This window comes from Myotis davidii, unplaced genomic scaffold (assembly GCF_000327345.1).
Source record: "Myotis davidii unplaced genomic scaffold, ASM32734v1 scaffold425, whole genome shotgun sequence".
Taxonomy (NCBI): Eukaryota; Metazoa; Chordata; class Mammalia; order Chiroptera; family Vespertilionidae; genus Myotis; species Myotis davidii.
In genome coordinates, this window is record NW_006296413.1 from 1,740,060 (window position 1) to 1,758,035 (window position 17,976).

The 17,976-nt window shown below is 56.5% G+C and overlaps 1 protein-coding gene, 1 long non-coding RNA gene and 1 other non-coding gene across 3 annotated transcripts in view; 2 read left to right on the forward strand and 1 right to left on the reverse strand.

The window, feature by feature from the left end:
* Positions 1–494: 494 nt before the first annotated feature.
* TRNAA-AGC lies at positions 495–567 on the forward strand. The gene has a single exon. It is a non-coding gene; the product is annotated as a tRNA-Ala (tRNA).
* Positions 568–3,581: 3,014 nt separating this feature from the next.
* Positions 3,582–5,785, forward strand: LOC107184342. Its single transcript, XR_001515149.1, has 2 exons — positions 3,582–5,373; positions 5,658–5,785. It is a non-coding gene; the product is annotated as an uncharacterized LOC107184342 (long non-coding RNA).
* Positions 5,786–5,991: 206 nt separating this feature from the next.
* The window catches only part of LRP5 (LDL receptor related protein 5), a 24,995-nt gene continuing 13,010 nt past the window's right edge, over positions 5,992–17,976 (reverse strand). The window contains exons 11-17 of the mRNA XM_015568951.1: positions 16,735–16,860; positions 15,814–16,005; positions 13,465–13,575; positions 11,864–12,100; positions 10,533–10,672; positions 8,096–8,193; positions 5,992–6,348 (exon numbers count right to left, since the gene is read on the reverse strand). Of these exons, the coding sequence (XP_015424437.1) occupies positions 6,084–6,348; positions 8,096–8,193; positions 10,533–10,672; positions 11,864–12,100; positions 13,465–13,575; positions 15,814–16,005; positions 16,735–16,860 (1,169 nt within the window). The 3' untranslated portion in view covers positions 5,992–6,083. The remainder of the gene's footprint in view (positions 6,349–8,095; positions 8,194–10,532; positions 10,673–11,863; positions 12,101–13,464; positions 13,576–15,813; positions 16,006–16,734; positions 16,861–17,976) is intronic.

The window sequence follows — 17,976 nt, forward strand, 5'->3', positions numbered from 1 at the left end:
TTCCCCCCCTCCGGCCGCCTCGCGGCCAATTGCGATCCTGACCCTGCCTCCAGCTACACCTCATTGGCCTTCCTCTCCCGCCCCCTGCAATCTATTGGAGCGCCCAGCGTGCCCCGTTGCACTCACTCCAATTGGCTTTCAGGACCCGTCAGTCAAGCGCGAGAGGCGCATTTTTTTCCCATGGACTTGACGGATCCGGAATCTCTAGGACCCCCGGCGTCTGGAGAAACAAATCAGAAACCAGGAGAAACCCAGCTGGGACCCCTTACGCCGTAGCAACAGTAGGGCCTCCCTTAGATAGACGTGTCGGACCACCAATCCGATAGCCAATGCTTTTTAAAACGCAATTGAGCCAAACCAATCGTGGTCGTGGAGCTAGGAACTGCAAGAGAACCAATGGGGTAGCGAGATGGGCGGGCGGGTCGGAGGGTCTGGAGGAAACCGGTGATGACGTGAGCCACAATGTGTACCCACCGCGGAAGTCACGAGCAGCTGGGGAATTAGCTCAAATGGTAGAGCGCTCGCTTAGCATGCGAGAGGTAGCGGGATCGATGCCCGCATTCTCCACACTTGAGTTTTATAAAGCAAACGGGATTCTTGAGGACGTCATATTCTCTTCGAGGGGGGAAAAAAAGGTGGCTACCCTAGGAGCGGGGTCCAGTTCCCTTAATCGTTTGAAGAGAAATGTGCGAACTAGGGAGTCCCTTTTGTCCCACGGAAGGGTTTACCCACGACCTTCCTCCGAAAGCCGGGCCCCCGAGGAGCAGCCCACCTTGTGCACTTACTAACAATAACCTGCCTTATTCCTAAAAGCACATGAGGGCGACATTTGTCGGCGGGGCTGAGAAAGGCAGGCGGCAAGGTTAGCGCCCGTGAAACCGAGCTCAGTGAACGCAGCATCACGCCCACGGGTGTGCGCGCAGTGCGTGGGAGGCCAGGGCTGCGGGTGCTCTGCCTGCGTGGGCAGCCCGCTAGTGAGCGCCTGCTCTGCCCGGCCCGTGGGGGGCCTGGCTCACGCGCAGTGGGGGCCGTCAGGCACCACCCAGGTAACACCGGGGAGTGGTATGTGAAACAGGCCGCAGAGAGGTGGGGATCTTCCCTGAGCAGGTGGCATTGCCACCCATGGGCAGGGAGGACAGGGCCGCAGGGAGAGAGCCCAAAGAGCCCAGGGTGAGGCTGTGGAGCGCCAGAGAGGCAGGTGTGGCTGGACTGTGGTGGGAGACGGGCATGGCCTGGGGAGATGGCAGGGATGATGGGTGGTGCAGGACCTTGAGGACTAGAGGAGGAACTTGTGTTTATGCTCGGAGGGAGGCCCGGGAAGAGCTGGGTAGGGGAGGGCGTGTTCGGGGGTGGCCATCCTTTAGAAAGGACGGTGTGGAGCCAGAGTAGCACAGGACCAGAGGGGCAAACTCAGGGCTGGAGCCAGGAGCGTGGGGGCAGGCTACAGGGAACAGCAGGACAGGGCTGGGACCTGCCCTCCTGGACACCTGGGGCGGGCCCAGCTACCCACCGGTTTCCTTACTCATTCATCTTCCCAGGACTTGCCCGTACCTGCCTCAGGCTCCTCCATCCCAGACTCTGAGGGGGGTCACCGGGCCTTGTGCACTGTAATTAAATGAAATAATGCAGTGCTTCCGGCAACGTCAGTGGGTCCCAAATGTCTCCAGTTATTGTAACTCCTAACCCAGCAAGGTCAACCTTTTTTATTCCATGGCACACATAAATGAATTACTAAAATTCTGCAGCACACCAAAAAATACATTTTTTGCCAATTTGACACCCCAAAAAAGGTATAATTTTGATTCATTCACACCAGATGGCTATTTTGTTGTCTGTCATATTTTTTATTTGACAATCTAAGGGAAAAGAGGTCAGTGCCCCTGACTAAATAGTCAGGTATTGCATGTTTTAAAAATCCTAACACAATCCAAAGGGTTGAAATCAGGAGAACTTCCTGAAGGAGGAGACATTTGAGCTCAGCTAATCATCAAGAGCCAGGGGGCTTTGAGGAGTGACTTTGAAATTCTGCATTGGTCTTACCATTGTAGAATTTTTAGATTTCACAGGTTACTACCTTCCCCTTTTTCTCTCTAATCTTTTTGTGATTTAATTTTTAATGTTAAAATTTTCAACCCATCTAGACTTTTTAAAAATTAATATAATTTCACACACACTCTACAATAGAGAGGGACCTATAATGCACGCCCATGTGCCCATCACCCAATTATTACTCCTTAATTTTGGGAACAGACATAGAACTGCCCGATTTTAATTCTATCAAGTAACAATTTTTAAAAAATGTCATTTATTATCATGATTTCATAAAAGGAAGGACATTTGTACACACACATACACTCAAGAAAGATTAACTCGGGATAAAGAAAAGGTTTTTTAATTGAATAAGCTCCTCTGAGGACAAAGACATCCCCCATTCGCTTTCCTTTTGTTATGTTACCAGGGCTCAGTCCTGATCTGAGGGCTGGAGTGGGGCCACCCTGGGGAAGGCCATGCTCTGGGGGGGCCTGGGCTAGTGCTGGGTCAGGTCAAGACCTGTTGTGACTGGAGAGAAGGGGCCAGATAGGGAGTTCTATTGGGATGTGAAGGGTAGACCCATTTTAACTTGGAAATTTAACTCTTCTGCTTCTTTTCTCTCCCCCACATTCAGATTCAATCTGGGAGGGGGGAGGTATTTCCTTTTCCATCATAGGAATGTTGGTAGCTCAAGTGTCGGTAGAAAGGGGAACTGGTGGGGTTGCTAATCATTAGGGCCACCAGTGAGCTTATGGGGAAAGTAGAGAGAAGTGGGCATTTGGGTGGAGAGAGACGTAGAGGGGTGGGAATCCGGGTGAGGACCTCAGCAAGGGTGGGACCAACAAGGGGGGGTCCCAGTGCTGTGAAGAACCAGCTGAGTGGTTCTCGAGAAGGTGCCCCAGGATGCCAAGTGGGACCCAAACCCTTCCCAACCATCCAGGGCTGTCTGGGACAGAACATTCCACATTACCCACATCCTGGTTCCCCACATCCTGCCTGGCAGTGGACATGCCCAAGATCTGGCCACATGGATTCTGTCCGGCTGCCCAGGGCAGCCGTGGCCCCCAGGGGACTGCTGGACCTGGCAGGGAGGAGCTCCCACACCCATCCTGGAACAGCATGTCATGGGTGTCACCTCAGATGTTGGAGGGAAGGTACAAGTCCTTTTGGCCAGGTTGAGTAGCACTCACTAGTCAATTAGTAACATTTATTGGATAAAGGAATGATTGGCCCTAGCTGGTTTGGCTCAGTGGACAGATTGTCAGCCCAACCACGGACCCTTGTCCATGGTTCAATTCCAGCCAAGGGCATGTACCTTGCTGGTTCCCGTGGTCAGGGTGTGTGCAGGAGGCAACCAATCCATGTGTCTCTCTCACATCGAAGTTTCTCTCTGTCTCTCCCTTCTCCCTCCCACTCTCTCTAAAAATCAATGGAAAAAATATCCTGGAGTGAGGATTAATCAAAATAAATAATAAAATGAAAAAATATATATATTTCTTTTTAAAAGGAATGATCGAACAAATTATTGAACAAGCCTTGGCTTCCTTAACTACCAATTGAGGATACCATCTGCCTAGCTGGTCTATTGTGAAGTTTAAATGAAAAAAGCTGGGTTAATGTCATCCTCTCATTTAAGACACAGCTGAAACATCACCTCCTCCAGGAAGCCTTCCCATCTGAATGCGATACCCTCTCTGGGCCCCCGATACCCCCATGGCTTTGGAAACTGCCGGCCTCTATCACTGGATTCAGAGCACCTTCAAGGGAGGACATCGGACTAATGTCTGGGTCCCCCAGCGTGTGACTTAAGTGCAGGGCCCTGCACACAGTGGGTGCTTACTGAAGGCTGACAGACTGACTTGGCACATGGAAGACCAGACCAGATTGTCCTCCATGCCCTCTAGCTGACCACACGGCAGGAAAGCATGCAGGGGAGTGGCCTCTGGCCACCAGATGGCACCCCTAGCCATGCAATGGCTCCATCGGGGCTGGGTTGGGTGCTAGGGGAGCGAGGGGGAGGGCTGCAATGGGTAACTCTCCCTACCACCCCCACCCCCAGCCCACACAGGCCACCAGGGGTCAGCAGCCCAGGCCACTCTTTCACTTCCCCTTGCCTGATCCCTGGCAGACCCTAGCAGACTGAATGTCTGGCTGGATAGGAGAACGGAGCAGGTGTGCTCCAGGGGATCCCCAAAGCATGAGTGAAGGGTAAGAAAGTGAAGGGAGGGTCTCCTAGGGGATCCCCACAATGCAGCCATTGCTTCTGAGTCAGCGAAAGTGACCTCCACTTCCTGCTTGGCTGCCTAGGTGGAGATTGGTGCTTTAATTAGCACCTCGGGGTGTGTGCTCCAACCTGGAAGAACAGGAATCCGGGGTGCTTGGCAGCTCTGTGGGGCAGAGAACCCCACCTTGGGCTGAGACCCTGGGTGCACCATCTAGCTCTGCCGGTCCTTAGCGGTGTGAGCTTGAGCAGGTGTGTCACCTCTGAGCTTTAACGTGTCCCAGCGCCGATTCACCAAGGACCTGCTGCTTCAGCCAGGCAGACTGGGCGAGGCGTCTTCATGGGCATTTATCTCTTGGAAGCCTTCCAGCCGTCCAAGGGGTGGTGACGGCACCTTGCTTAACAGATGGAGCCAGCTGGCCTTCCCAGATGCAGTCTGACCCCTCCTGCTTGCAAAGGGGCCTGGGCATAGGTCCCGCCAGGTGGCCCCGGCAGCCCTGGGTTGGAGCTCAGCACTGGCTTCTGGTGCTCACTGTTGCTTTGTACTGTCCCCGGCATCTGCCCTCCGTCAGTGGCAGGAGCATCCACAATCAGGGGTCAGGAGAGGTGATTCCTGAAGGTCCACCCCTGAGGTCCCCAGCTCTGTCCCCTGGCCAGGGAGTCTTGGAGTGCTAAGGGCCTCTGCCTTCCCACCGCCTCAGCGCCAGAGCTACAGGATCCAGTGCATTCTGGGGCCACCCTTGTGGGAGGTCATCTGCCAGCTGATCCATTCACCTCGCTCAGCTGTCACCTCTGTATCCAGGCCCTGGAGGGGGGATGGCTCAGGGTCCTATTGGGAGGCCCTCCTTCCAGATCTCTGCTTTGACTCCCAGCTCTATGCGTGGGGGGTCTTCCATGACCCACCTTAGACATTCCAATTAGGGTCAGGCCCTTCCCAGCTCCCCCTGGTCCCGGGAGAACAGCCCAGCTTCGTTACGACACACCGTTGCTTGCTGACTTCTCTGTCTGCTTCCACAGATGGGGACCCCAGGGGCAAGAACCAGGCCTCATCTAGTCGTCTCCTCCCATACTACCCAGATGGGCACATGGCAAACCTCGGATAGCGTTCACCGACTGACTGTGTGAGGGCCGGGAAGGAGGGGCCAGAGCAGGCTGGGGGCTTCCTTCCCTGGGGAGAGTGTGGCCTGGCAGCCCCATCCACTGTGCCCACAGAATGGCAGGACCAGGAGGTGCCCCTAGTCTCCAGCACTGTCTTGATGGGCACAGCAGCCTGGGTTGGCACACTCAGGTCAGATGGTGGCAGAGACTGGCCAGGAACAGCCCGAAGCCCAGCTATTTAATCTGCAAAACCTAGTGCAAAATTAAAACACAGGGCCTCTTTCTCAAAAACTATTTATAATTGCAGGATGGCAACAGCTGAGACAAAATCAAGCCCGAGGCCCTTCACGACTGCCGCCATGACGCTGGCCCTGCCCACTGGCTTTTGCCCTCCCACGCGGGAGCCTGATGAAGCGAGACGCCTGCGCCAGGAGGACAAAGGCCGTCCAGGGGAGGGCCAGAGGTCGGAGTTTGCTCCGTGGGGACACTCCCCTCCAACGCACACATGGCACAGAAGAATGGCAGTGATGTTAAAAAAAAAAAAAAGGTTTATAAATATTTTCTCCACTGTACAAAGTTTCCCCAGCCCTGCCCACCCATCACTGTTCACATGTCTCCTGTTTTTAAAAATCCCAACTATATTTATTTTTTAAATCATAAAATATATTTTTTCTTTGTTCATATTTAAAACTATTTACAGGGGCGCAGAGAGGCCAGGGTGGCCCGGCCGAGGTCAGGACGAGTCCGTGCAGGGGGACGGCGGGGGCGGGAAGAGGTGGAAATAGCTCCTCTCCCTGGCGGGGGGCGAAGGGGGGCGGCTGTCCTCCGCCGACAGGTACTGGCTGTGGGGGGTGGGCGGGGGCGGGTGGGTGTCTGAGTCCGAGTTCAAATCCAGGTAGTACTTGCTGGCCTTCCAGCGGCTGGCGCTGTAGTCGCTGTCACACACGTCAGTGCTGCAAGGCGTTGTCGGGGGCGCTATGCCACGGATGATGTAGGGCCTGCATGGGACAAAGAAAGTGGGTGGGGCTTGATTTGAGGACCGGATGGGCACAGGGGTCCCCCCAGTCACGTGGCCCCTGCACCTCCACATCCCCACCTCTAAGTAGACGTGCCTCCACCTCCCCATCAGGGCTCCCAGGCCCAGGCCCTGGCGAGCTTGGCAGCCCCAGGCCCAAGTCACCTTGACAGAGAACAAGGCCTGCAGAGCCTACCGGGTTGACCCTGGGCAACCGACTTAACCCCTCTTCACTTCAGCTTCTCACTGATGAAATGGGGAGAATGGAGCAGCGCCCATTTCAAAAGGGACTTGTGAGGGTTAAATGAGATTCTGCACAGAAAATGCTCGAAACTCCCTGCTAGGAGAAAAGTGCTTGGCGACCATTCCCCCTTATATACTGTCCCTCTGGCTTGGAAGGGTCCCATCTTGGGTTCAAGAAACCTGACCCCAGAGGTACCACCCAGCTGTCCTCCATGAGGGCATCGCGGCCCAGACACCTCCTGCGCGCTGAACCCTGTGTCGGGCTGCCACGCGGCCTGCGTGTGGGGCTGGGATCCCGGTGTTTATGATCCCCAGCTCCAGGCCACAGGGGGCTCACAAGGGACAGGAAGGAGGAGCCAGCGAGGGGTCCCTGGTGCTGAGGAAAGTGTGTAGGGGGAGGATTTCCCTCACAGGACCCCAAGAGCAGAAAGGGGCCCCCGAGAGGCAGTGGGAAGGGAAGAGGTATCAGAGGTGACACCCAAATCAGGGCAGAACAAGGCATGGGGTATTCCAGAGACTGAGGGGCCCGGCCTGGCTGGCGTGGGTGTGAGAGCCCTGGGGCAGTGACCTACGAGGCTGCTGGGGACAGACCCGGCCTGAGGCACTGGGGAGCCACTGCAGGTCCTTGCACAAGGCAGTGACCAGTAAAGAGGTGTGTCTCTCCAGAGACGGCCTATCTCCCCTGCCCGGCCCGAGTTCCCGAAACGGCCACTAGATGGCAGGTGACGCCTCACTCAGTCTCCACCGTGCCAGGTGACTCAATAGAGAAAGAGGGGCCTCCAACACCCCAGAGCTTCTGCCTGCACCTGGGCGGCCTGGGCATGTGCCAGAGCCCACCCCCACCCACCCCATCAGGTAGTTCACTTGGGGTGAGGGGCCCAGTGCACCTGGAGCCCAGCTGGCTGAGACCACCAGGTTGAAGTCAGGAGGGTCACCCCCCTACCCCACCGCAGGCCGTGACTGGCCCCTGGACACAGACCGGCACACCAGATCCCACTTCTCCTTAACATGCTCAAGTGCCCCCTTCCCACCAAGGGAGGAGGGGTCTGTGACCCCAATGTCGACCACGTGGAGGATGATAGCCGGGGTGGGGGCTGGGGGGTGGGCAGAGTCACCCCAGCACTTATGTGGATTAGATGTGATCCCGGCGTCACTGCCAGGGTCCCACAGCCATGCCAAGATCGGAATGAGTGGGAGCATTCTTCCAGGCCCCATCTGCCTGTCCTGGCTTAAGAGCCACTCAGAATTCGGGATCCGGTGGGCTTCTGGCCTCAACACACAGCCCCGGTCCTCTGGTGTGGAGGGCAGCCCGGTGAGGAGGAGAAGAGCCAGGGCAGGCAGGACTAGGGTCCATCATGTGCTCATAACCACCCTGAACCTCTCCCAGGTTCCTCCTCCTAGGAAACATGGACCGGACCCTCCCAGCCACAGGCTCCTCTGGAGGCCCAGCCAGCCACTCCCACCAGGGCGGTGCAGGGACTGCTCACCTGTAGGGCCTGGCGGGGGCGGGAATGTTCGAAGAGTAGAATACGTCCACGTTGTACATGGAGGGGTCCGTGGCGGGCGACGGCGGTGGGTTCAGGATCTGCGGAGAGCCCAGCGGGGTCACAGAGGCCCAATGCAGCTGTGTGGTCCTGCCACCGCCGCCAGGTGTCCCCCCCAGAGCAGGAGGTGCGGGTCCACACTGGACCGACCAGCTCAGCAGGCCCACACCTCCCAGGCCCCCTTATCTGGTGAGGAAGTTCACTTGTTTGGGCCATGGTTTCCTCAGCTCTAAAACGGGGCTGAGAAGACCTGCTTCCCCGGTCAGGGGCTGTCCTGACACGTGGTGAGTCACCACAAGAAGTACCCTTCCCCTGCCCTCAAAATAACAAGCCCAGCAGGTGGCTCAGTGGTTGAGCATTGACCCAGGAAGCCAGAGGTTGCCAGTTCAATTCCTGGTCAGGGCATGGGCTTGATCCCCTGCAGGGGGCATGCAGGAGGCAGCTGATCAACAACGTTTCTCTCTCATTGATGTGTCTATTTCTCTGTTCCTCTCTCTCTAAAAATCAGTACAAACCATTTTTTGAAAGGTAAAAAAATTACTTTTTTTGGAAAATAAAGTCCATACTCTTGTATACTTGCTGATGTAACATTACTCAGGAAGCACACACAGGAATCTTGCCATGGAATGTTGCTCTAAGGGGGTCCCTGCTCATGGTGGGAGGCCCTCCTCCCTGCGCATTCTATTGTGCCTTTTGAATCCTGTACCATGAACATGCGTTACTGATGCAAAATCGTGTCGTTACTTTAAAAATAGCTGGCTCCATGTGGTTTCTTTTTGGGGTGATGAAAATGTTCTAAAATGAACCATGGTGATGGTTGCACATATCTATGAATATACTAAAAACCACTGAACTGTACAGCTTAAGTGGATGAATTGTATGGTACATGAGTTATATAAAAAACAACAACGGTTGGGCCCTGGCCAGTATGTGTCAGTGGTGAGAGTGTTGGCCCACGCGCCAAAGGGTCACGGGTTCGACTGTCAGTCAAGGGAACGTACCTGGGTTGCGGGTTCGCTCCCCACCCGATTGGGGCGTGCGTGAGAGGCAACTGGTCGATGAGTCTCTCCCACATTGACGTTTCTCTCTCCCTCTCCCCCCACCCCTCGCTCCCTCCCTTCCATTCTCTGAAAGTAAGGACTCACAACAGCAACAAAAAAACCCAGCTGGCTGTTCATGTCACCTCTTGCTGCCTAGTAAGATCCCCAGCTCCCAGCAGAGCCTGGGACAGAAAAGGCAGTCTCCTGAGCCTCCGGTGTCTGCACGGGAGGCCAAGGGGCCGCTTCCTGGGGCAAGCTCGGCCTTACAGGGGTTCCCGGTGCATCCGGCTGGTTCCGTGGGGCATGTGAGAGTCAGCAGGGAGGACAAGAGGAGTGGTGGTTGGTATTTTTAAACTCCAGGCTTCTGGGTCCTACCTGCCTCTGCCCCGAAACGCAGTCAGGTCCTGGAGCCTCCAGGAGACTCCGTTCCCGTCCTGCGAACCCGAGATAACAGCTTCTGCTGCCCCCTCCTCCCCTTCCAGGCCTGCCAAGCTCAGGGCCGATTAGGAGGAGGCAACACCCTGACGTGCGGGACGCCCAGAGGGGCAGGAAGGCCTGGCCCTGGCAGGTGAGCTTGCTGGAGACCCCAGAGAAAGCTCAGGGCTGCCCTCACCATAGAACATCCAATCACAGGGAGTCAGGTTTCAAAGGATTGAAAACAGAACCTCCAAACTCCGATGTTTATATACACACAGGCTCACCTGCGTGCCTCACTCACCAGTCACCCTGGAGCTGTGCTCTTGGAAAAGAGGGGACCCCGGCCAACCTCAGGGAGAGGGTTCCCACGAGGGACCCCCCAGCGGGGCCTGGACACTGTACAGTTGTTCTGCTACCAGGTGTGGCCTGGTGAGAGCCAGCCCCTCCCCCCACTGGGGCTGCCTGCGGCTCCAAGGAGCATGTCAGCCACAAAAGTCACCCCATGAGGGCCTGCCCATTAGAAAACAACCCGGCTCTTTTCTGGGAACCAGCAAGCACTTGGTTGGAAAACAGAGTGTTCCTGGTGGGGATGCTGAGGGGGGGCTTGCACAAGGGCCCCCGAGCACCCCATCTAGACAGAGTGCAGAATAGAGACTGCGCTCGGACAGTGAAATGCCTGCTAGCAACCGAGGAGGTGGGATGATGGGTGGAATTTCCGTTCTAGATTTTTGTGTGGTTCCCAGATTATCCCCGATGAACAAGGCGTGCCCTTTTCTAAACTGAAACAGTGTCGCTGGAGAGGAAAATGGCAGGCGGGCAGGGGAGGAAGGGGAATCCTCTGGTGGAACAGCGAATTAGTCTAGGAATCCTGAGGTCCCAGAGGCGTCCCCCCGCCAGCCAGGCGTCCTCCCGCCCCCACTCACCGGCGGGTACAGCGTGGCCTTGGTGCTGGAGGAGCTGCTGGACGAGGCCCCGGTGACGTGGTTCCGGTCGTAGAGGGGCACCCCGCCCCGGCCCCCCATCAGGCTCACGGAGCTCATCATGGACTTGCCGCATGAGATGCCTGCAGGGGGAGGGGAGAGGGCAGGTCAGGCTGGGGTACCCCACAGACACAGAGGGCCCTCCACAGCTCCTGCCGCCCACAAGACCCAGGTCCAGGTGAGTAAGGCCCCCTGCCCACCAGCAGTGTGAGCCTCATCTGTAAAATGGGGAGACCTCCCCCAGGGACCACTGTGGGCCTGCGGGAGTGAATTCAGAGGGTCTCAGCACAGGGTCGCCTGGCATAGAGGGGGCCCCATTCTCCGGGGACTGCTGCACCAATGACCAAGCCGCTCCCTTGGGCCTCCCGGAGCTCTGGAGAAACCCCTGACTGCCCCCACATCCAAGCAGAATCAGGCCTCATCTGCACAGACATCAGGGTCCCAGCAAGGCCGGCTCTGGGCAGGGGAACAGGACAGGAGAGAGGAACCCAGGGCTGGGCAGGCACTGAGGAATCCCCAAGGTGGCCCTGAGATGACCTCAGTGACCCTCTCGGGGCTGAGCACTGACTGACCCCACCTCCTTGGCCGTGGCGTGAACCGTGGGCTCAGCCTGGTAGTGCCACCTGGGAATCCACACCTGTGGCCTCTCAGGTCCCTGGTCTTGGTGGACTACACCTCACCGTGGTTTTAACTGTGCAGCCACCATCCTAACTGCGCTCAGGACAAAACTGCTTGTTATATACCCAGTGACTCCTTTGATTCTAGAGCAAAGCGAAATACCCGTCTCCCCCAAACACTCAAGACATGTTCCACAAGAACACTAAACACCCTGGCTGGGTATCTCAGTGGTCAGAGCATTGTCCTGATACGCCCAGATTGCCAGTTCAATCCTAGGTCAGGGCACATATAAGAATCAACCAACGGATGCATACACAAGTGGAACAACAAACTGATGTTTCTCTCCCCCTTCCTCTCAAAACTGATAAAAGATCAGTAAACATTATTTTTTAAAAAAAAGGAATACTGAAGGTTAAATCCAAAGAGCTTGCCCACACCCCAAGGCCAAGGACGGGCCGTAGCTGTGCAGCCTCTGCACTGAGGACTCTGACGCCAAGCAGAAGCTCAGGAGAGCCTGCGTGCTGTGACCGACTAGTGATGTCTGCCGCACGCACGACACGGGGCATGGCAGCAGCATGCCTGACCCACTCACCCATGTCCTGCCCAGACTGCTCTCCCCACCTCTGCCCAGGGCCCTGCACATCGCGGCTCCTTACCTGTGAAGGGACCGTGTTGTGCGGCACCTGGGGCTATGAAATTGAGGGGCACGTGAGGCGTCCCACTGACGTACTCATGCGGGAAGGGCCCGTTGGCCCCGGTGTAGCGCTGGCACACCACACGCTGGCAAACAAAGTAGACCCCGCCCATGACGAAGAGCGAGAGGATGATGCCGATGACGGGCCCAATGGCACTGCTGTGGGCCGGGCCTTCGTCCAAGGGCGGCTTGGTGATATCTGCCAGGGGACAGACAGGAAGAGGGGGTCAAGGTTAACTGCACAGGAACAGGCTCCCCCGTGGGGAGATCCCGTGGGGTACTGTGGGCCCTGGAGGAACTGGTTCTGCCTGGGGCCAGCATTCACTGACGGGGGGCCAGAAGGAGGGGATGCTGGGGTCCTGGGCTGGGGACCCATGCTAACCTCAGTACCACCCACCCGCTGCCCCCTTGGCCTGCCTGGAGCACCGTCCTCCCCGCTCCTCCCTCTACGCTCCCCCTCCTCCTCCATCTGGCTAAGCTCTATGTATATCCCAAGGGGCCCTTAACAGTGACTCCCCCACAGCAGCCTCATGTTCATCCCCCTTTGCCCAGCGTTCTCTGTAGCGGCTGGAAGTACAGAGTTGCTCCCATGAGTCATGAGCTGGGCCAGGAGGCCCTCGGGGCTGGTTCCAGGACTGACCACCAGGCAGTAGGCATGGGGCAGGCAGAAGGAGCCCAGTGTCTCCTAGCCCAGTGGTCGGCAAACTGCGGCTCACGAGCCACATGCGGCTCTTTGGCCCCTAGAGTGTGGCTCTTCCACAAAATACTGACTTCTGCACATGGGCCACGAAGTTTCAATCGCACTGTATGTGCGCGCCCACACGTGGTATTTTGTGGAAGAGCCACACTCAAGGGGCCAAAGAGCCGCATGTGGCTCGCGAGCCGCAGTTTGCCGACCACGGTCCTAGCCCATCTAGCAGTGGACTTCACCTGTGCAGAGGGGCTGGGCTAACAGGTGTGCCAGGGGTCCAGGGCCTTCACTAGCAGCGCTCACGGAGCCCCGCAGAAATCCTGTGACAGGGCCTGGCTGAGGGGGCTCAGCCCAACTTGCAATGCCAGGAGCTGGCTCTGGGCTGCAAAGGTGCATGCCGGGGTCCTCTGGGCGTCCTGAGCTGGGGAGGTGGTCCCGGGGCCTGGGAACACTGTCTTTGATTCAGACAGAGCAGGAGCTGGAGTCTGGGCTCTAGACTCAACATGGGCACAGCTCCGGCGAGGGTAAGCCTGCTGCCTGACCGATGCCACTGGCTGAGGTGCCTGGGCAGGAGCAGGACAGTTTACACTCAGGCCAAACCTGGCACCTGTGCATGCCTTCTCCCAAGGGAGCCTCCCGTGCCTCTCTCCCAGCTGGAACACCCCGAGCTCACGGTCTCCCTCTCCCCTCAGCTCAGCTGCCCAGCCTCCTCCACTCGGGGAAAGCTTCCCTGCCTGCCAGCAAGGCCAAGGACTCCCAACCTCCTAGCCTCTGAGAACACTGCCCCCGTCCGCTTCTCCTTTCTGGACCCCAACTCCGAGGCAGAACCTCAGCACCGGGGGGACCCCGCCCTCCCTGGGAAGCCGGCTCACCACACATGAGCTCGTCGGAGCCGTCGATGCAGTCGGGGAAGGAGTCACACTGCTGCTTGATGAGGATGCACTGGCCACTGGCGCAGCGGAACTGGTTGGGCAGGCAGAGGGCTGCGGGGAGGGATGCTGGCACTCAGAGGCATCAGAGGGCCCGGCGTGGCTCTCTGCCCCGCCACCCAGGACCCAAGGGAGATCTGGATTCCAAATGTAGAGGGACACACGGACCCTTTCTAGGACTGGGCAGGGAGACGGCAAATCCAGCTTTCACCCTCCCCTCGATGGCCCTTGTCCCAAAGCTGCTGCAATGCTGGGGTCAGGGCCCGCAGGGCAGAGACGGTACTGACCGGGCTCCTTCCTCGGCATGAACAGCGCAGGGACTCACCCAGCCCCTGCCCCAAGGCTCTCCCAGGTACGGGAGGTGAGCCAACCAGAGGATCACCCACGAAAAGCCTTGGCTCCCTAGAGCGGGGGGCTGGGGGGGGCAGGACACAGGTGATGTCTCAGCAGAGCTCAGCTGTGAAGGCAACGGCACCCACACAAGTGACCCACGCAGCTCGCAGCCTTTCCGGCCGGAGGAAGAGAGAGGCTGGGTACTGATTACTGCTGCCGCCTCCCTTCCTGCGCCCGAATGCTGTCGGGGAAGGAGCTGGAGCCCCACCAGGAAGGCAGCTGGCCAGGGGCTCAGCCACCGGGCATACCTGCCATCTGAACTCCTCCCTGCCCTGCCCAGATGCCCCAAGAACCACTTAGGAGGCTTCGGAAACAGAGGGTGGCGCCCGGAGCTTGCACTGGGGCGGGCTGTGAGTGCAGCATGTGCACCGGAAGCAGCATTTACAATGGGAAGGGGAGGGGACAGTTCCTGATGGGGCTCCTGCCCTCCTCACGATCGAGGCCAAACACAGCCGCCGGGCATGAGGGTACAGCCGGGCTCAGTAAGTATTTAGTCACTGAGGGCCTCTGGTCTCTATTGCAACTGCTCGATTTCGCTGTTCCAGCACAAGACAGAAACCAATGCGCCTGCTGTGTCCCAATCAAAGTTTATTCACCAAAACAGGTGTGGTCTGGATTTAGCCCTCAGGCCGGTGTGCCAATCCAAATTCCCAAAGGGTCTCTTAGCTGGGAAGACTTCAGAATGGTGACTTTACAGAAACCTCCAGGGAAATGACGCTAATCGTGAATAGGGGCGGCAGGCCGTGACCGGGCAGCACCCAAGTTATCTAAGACAGGACCCTTGGCTACGGGAGAGGCAGTAAGAGCGACCCATTAAGAGCTCGGTGGCCGTCCTGGGGCCGTGGTGTTAACAACATGTGACAGGAACCTGCAAGCAGGCCACTTATACAAGGAAAAGTCACAGGGGAAACAGAGAGATGTTTCCCTGCAAAGGTCTAAAGCAGTGGTTCTCAACCTGTGGGTCGCGACCCCTTCGGGGGTCCAATGATCCTTTCACAGGGGTCACCGCCTAAGACCATCGGAAAACACATCTATAATTACATATTGTTTTGTGATGAATAACTATGCTTTAATTATGTCCAATTTGTAACAATGAAAATACATCCTGCATATCAGGTATTTACAGGACGATTCATAACAGTAGCAAAATTACAGTTATGAAGTAGCAACGAAAATAATTTTATGGTTGGGGGTCCCCACAACATGAGGAACTGTATTAAAGGGTCGTGGCATTAGGAAGGTTGAGAACCACTGGTCTAAAGGAAGATCCTGCTGGTCACAGTGGACCTGGGATGACAAAGCCCATCTCTTGGTAACTCCTGGTTCCATGGGTGGCTAGAACCTACTCAGGGATAAGTGTTACCCCCACACACAGGTCACAGGTGGCCAGCCTGCCTTGTGGGGTGGGATTTACCCAGGTGCAAACCATGAACATCCAGCTACTGGACTTGTCTTCTTTCTGTAAAACTGTGGACCGAACGAAGGCAGGCAGGACTGACTCTTACACTCCGCCTTCGAGTCAAACTGCTTGGCAGGGCAGGATGGGGGCAAATGACAAGGTTTTCCACATTTGGGCTAAAAAGCAACTTCTTTCCCTCCCAAGCTGAGGAGGACCTGGCGATTTCTCTCCTGGCAAAGGTTTTAGAGAGATGCTACCCTTGTGGCCAGAGACCTAGGAGAGGGTAGGACAAGTGGCTTCGGGGGAATTGCACAGCTCCAGAAAGGATATGGACAGGGCAGAGCCTAGGTAGGGCCAAACCGGAGAGAGGCCAGATTGGGGGGTAGGGGGGGTGAAATAGGAGCAGTGCTTTGGTGGATGGGGATTGGGTAGGGGCGGACGGGGCGGGGCCTCACCGTCACAGTCTGCCTCATCTGAGCGGTCCTGACAGTCAGCCTCACCGTCACAGCGCAGCCTCAGGTCCACGCACTGGCCCCGCGCACAGGGAAACTGGGCGTCGGAGCACACCGGGCAGCCCTCCTCGTCGCTCTGGTCGTCACACTCCGGGAAGCCGTCGCAGCGCCAGGCCGCGGGGATGCAGTCGATGTCCCCCGTTGCACAGGTGAACTGGTCCGGGGAGCACGTGGGAGGCTCTGGGGGGGACATTCCTCTCACAATCCAGGACCACTGGCTCCTAACTGCTCACCTGCCCGCCTGCCTGGACACACTCACCCACCGCGCAGGCCTGGTCACCACTAACTGTCCTCCCCTGCTGGCCTGGTCACCCCCAACTGTCCCTCCTGCCAGCCTGGTCACCCCCAACTGCCCTCCTCTGCCAGCCTGGTTGCCCCTAACTGCCCCCCCTGCTGGCCTGGTTGCTCCCAACTGCCCCCCTGCTGGCCTGGTCGCTCCCAACTGCCCCCCTGCTGGCCTGGTCGCCCAACGCAGCCTGCTGTTCAGTGGTTTGGTTGTCCCTCACTAAACCCCTTGCCGGCCTGGTCACCCCACGTAGCCTGCTGTTTGGTTGTTACTGTTACTGTGACGGTGTCCCAGACAATTTGCATATTCCTCTATTATTAGTATAGATTACACACACTTCTAAATAACACATGGATCAGAGAAGAAGCCATATGAGAAATTTAAAAACATTTGAAATGAAAATGCAAATGCAAATTATGAAAATTTGTGGCTGCAGCCAAAGCCAGGCCTAGAGGGAAATGCATTGCCCTGAATGTCGATGTTAGAAAAGAGAGGATGACAAGGAGACAGTCTGCTTTGGAGACTGAAGGCCACAGGGACTATAACTTTAATAAAAGAATGCAGGGCAGCAGCCAGTGGGCAGAGAATTAGGTCCCAACAGAAGGTACTGAGGTCATATCTACCACCACAGGTCAGCAGGTTCTGCAGGAGCACGAGGTGGACCGGGCATGAGCACCGTGGTGTCCCGTCACCCTTGGCAATGCAGATGTGGGAGCAGCCGCCGTTGTCCCGGGCACATGGGTGGGCCGCTGCAGAGACAAGAAGGGAGGGGGTCGAGCTCTGCCTCCCACCTCAGGACCGCAGTCCAGAGGGTGGAGGGGATGAGGGCCAGGGGAGAACTCACAAGAGCCGCACTCTCGTTGGCCAGGTCCCTACAGATCCTCCCACTTAATTCCCAGGGCAACCACCGGAGCCTGTGTCTAGTGACATTGCATTTTGCAGATGATGAAACGCAGGCCAAAAGCAGTTACCAAACTTCCCCAACGTCACAGCCCAGCGTACCCTCCCCAGCTCTCACTGTGCCTACAACTGTCACTCTACTCTGCCCACCTGTCTGCCTCTCATGGTGCAGAGAGCTGAGTGGTGGCCCCCAAAAAAGATATGTCCACATCCAAATACCCAGAACTCGTGAATAGGATCTTATTTGGAAAAACGATCTTTGCCAATATAATCAAGTTAAGAATCTGGAGTTGAGGTTATTCTGAATTATCTGGGTAGACCTGAGTCTAATGCTAAGTGTCCTTATAAGGGACGACAGGGGATGTGCCGGAGTCCATTCATTGTCTTCACTAGCTGAGTTTAGACAGAGACCCCCCAAAAGCTAGTAGTCATTGAAAGTCCTGGCAAAGGTCAGAACTGTGCACCACCCAGTTAATTTAGATAATAATAGTTGAAGCATCCCCACCTTAGTTCACTTAATTCCTTAGATACTTATGTAGATCCTTGTTGATTATTGTTAATCAGATACTCCCAGAAATCTATTGATGAGCTAATCAGATACTTTTGTCTATTCCTGGAAATTGTTTGCTGATCTGTGTGTCATTGAAACTTCCTTACCCTAAGGGCTACTCCAGATCAATAAAAGATTGGAGCGGCCTGAGCATGGGTGGAAATCCTTCGGGACTTGGCCATCTGGTCCCCCAATATTGCAAAATTATCTCGTGTCTTTTTCTCTCATTTGTTGTGCGGCTCCTCTTTCAGATACCGAACCCTACTCCACGCAGAACGTGGAGGGAGTCTTACTCGACAATGCTTGTATATATGGAAAGCTCTTATCTGAGTGATTGGCCTATATAAACAAACTAGAGGCCCAGTGCATGAAATTTGTGCACTGGGGGTGGGGGGGAGGGAGCTTAGCCTGGCCT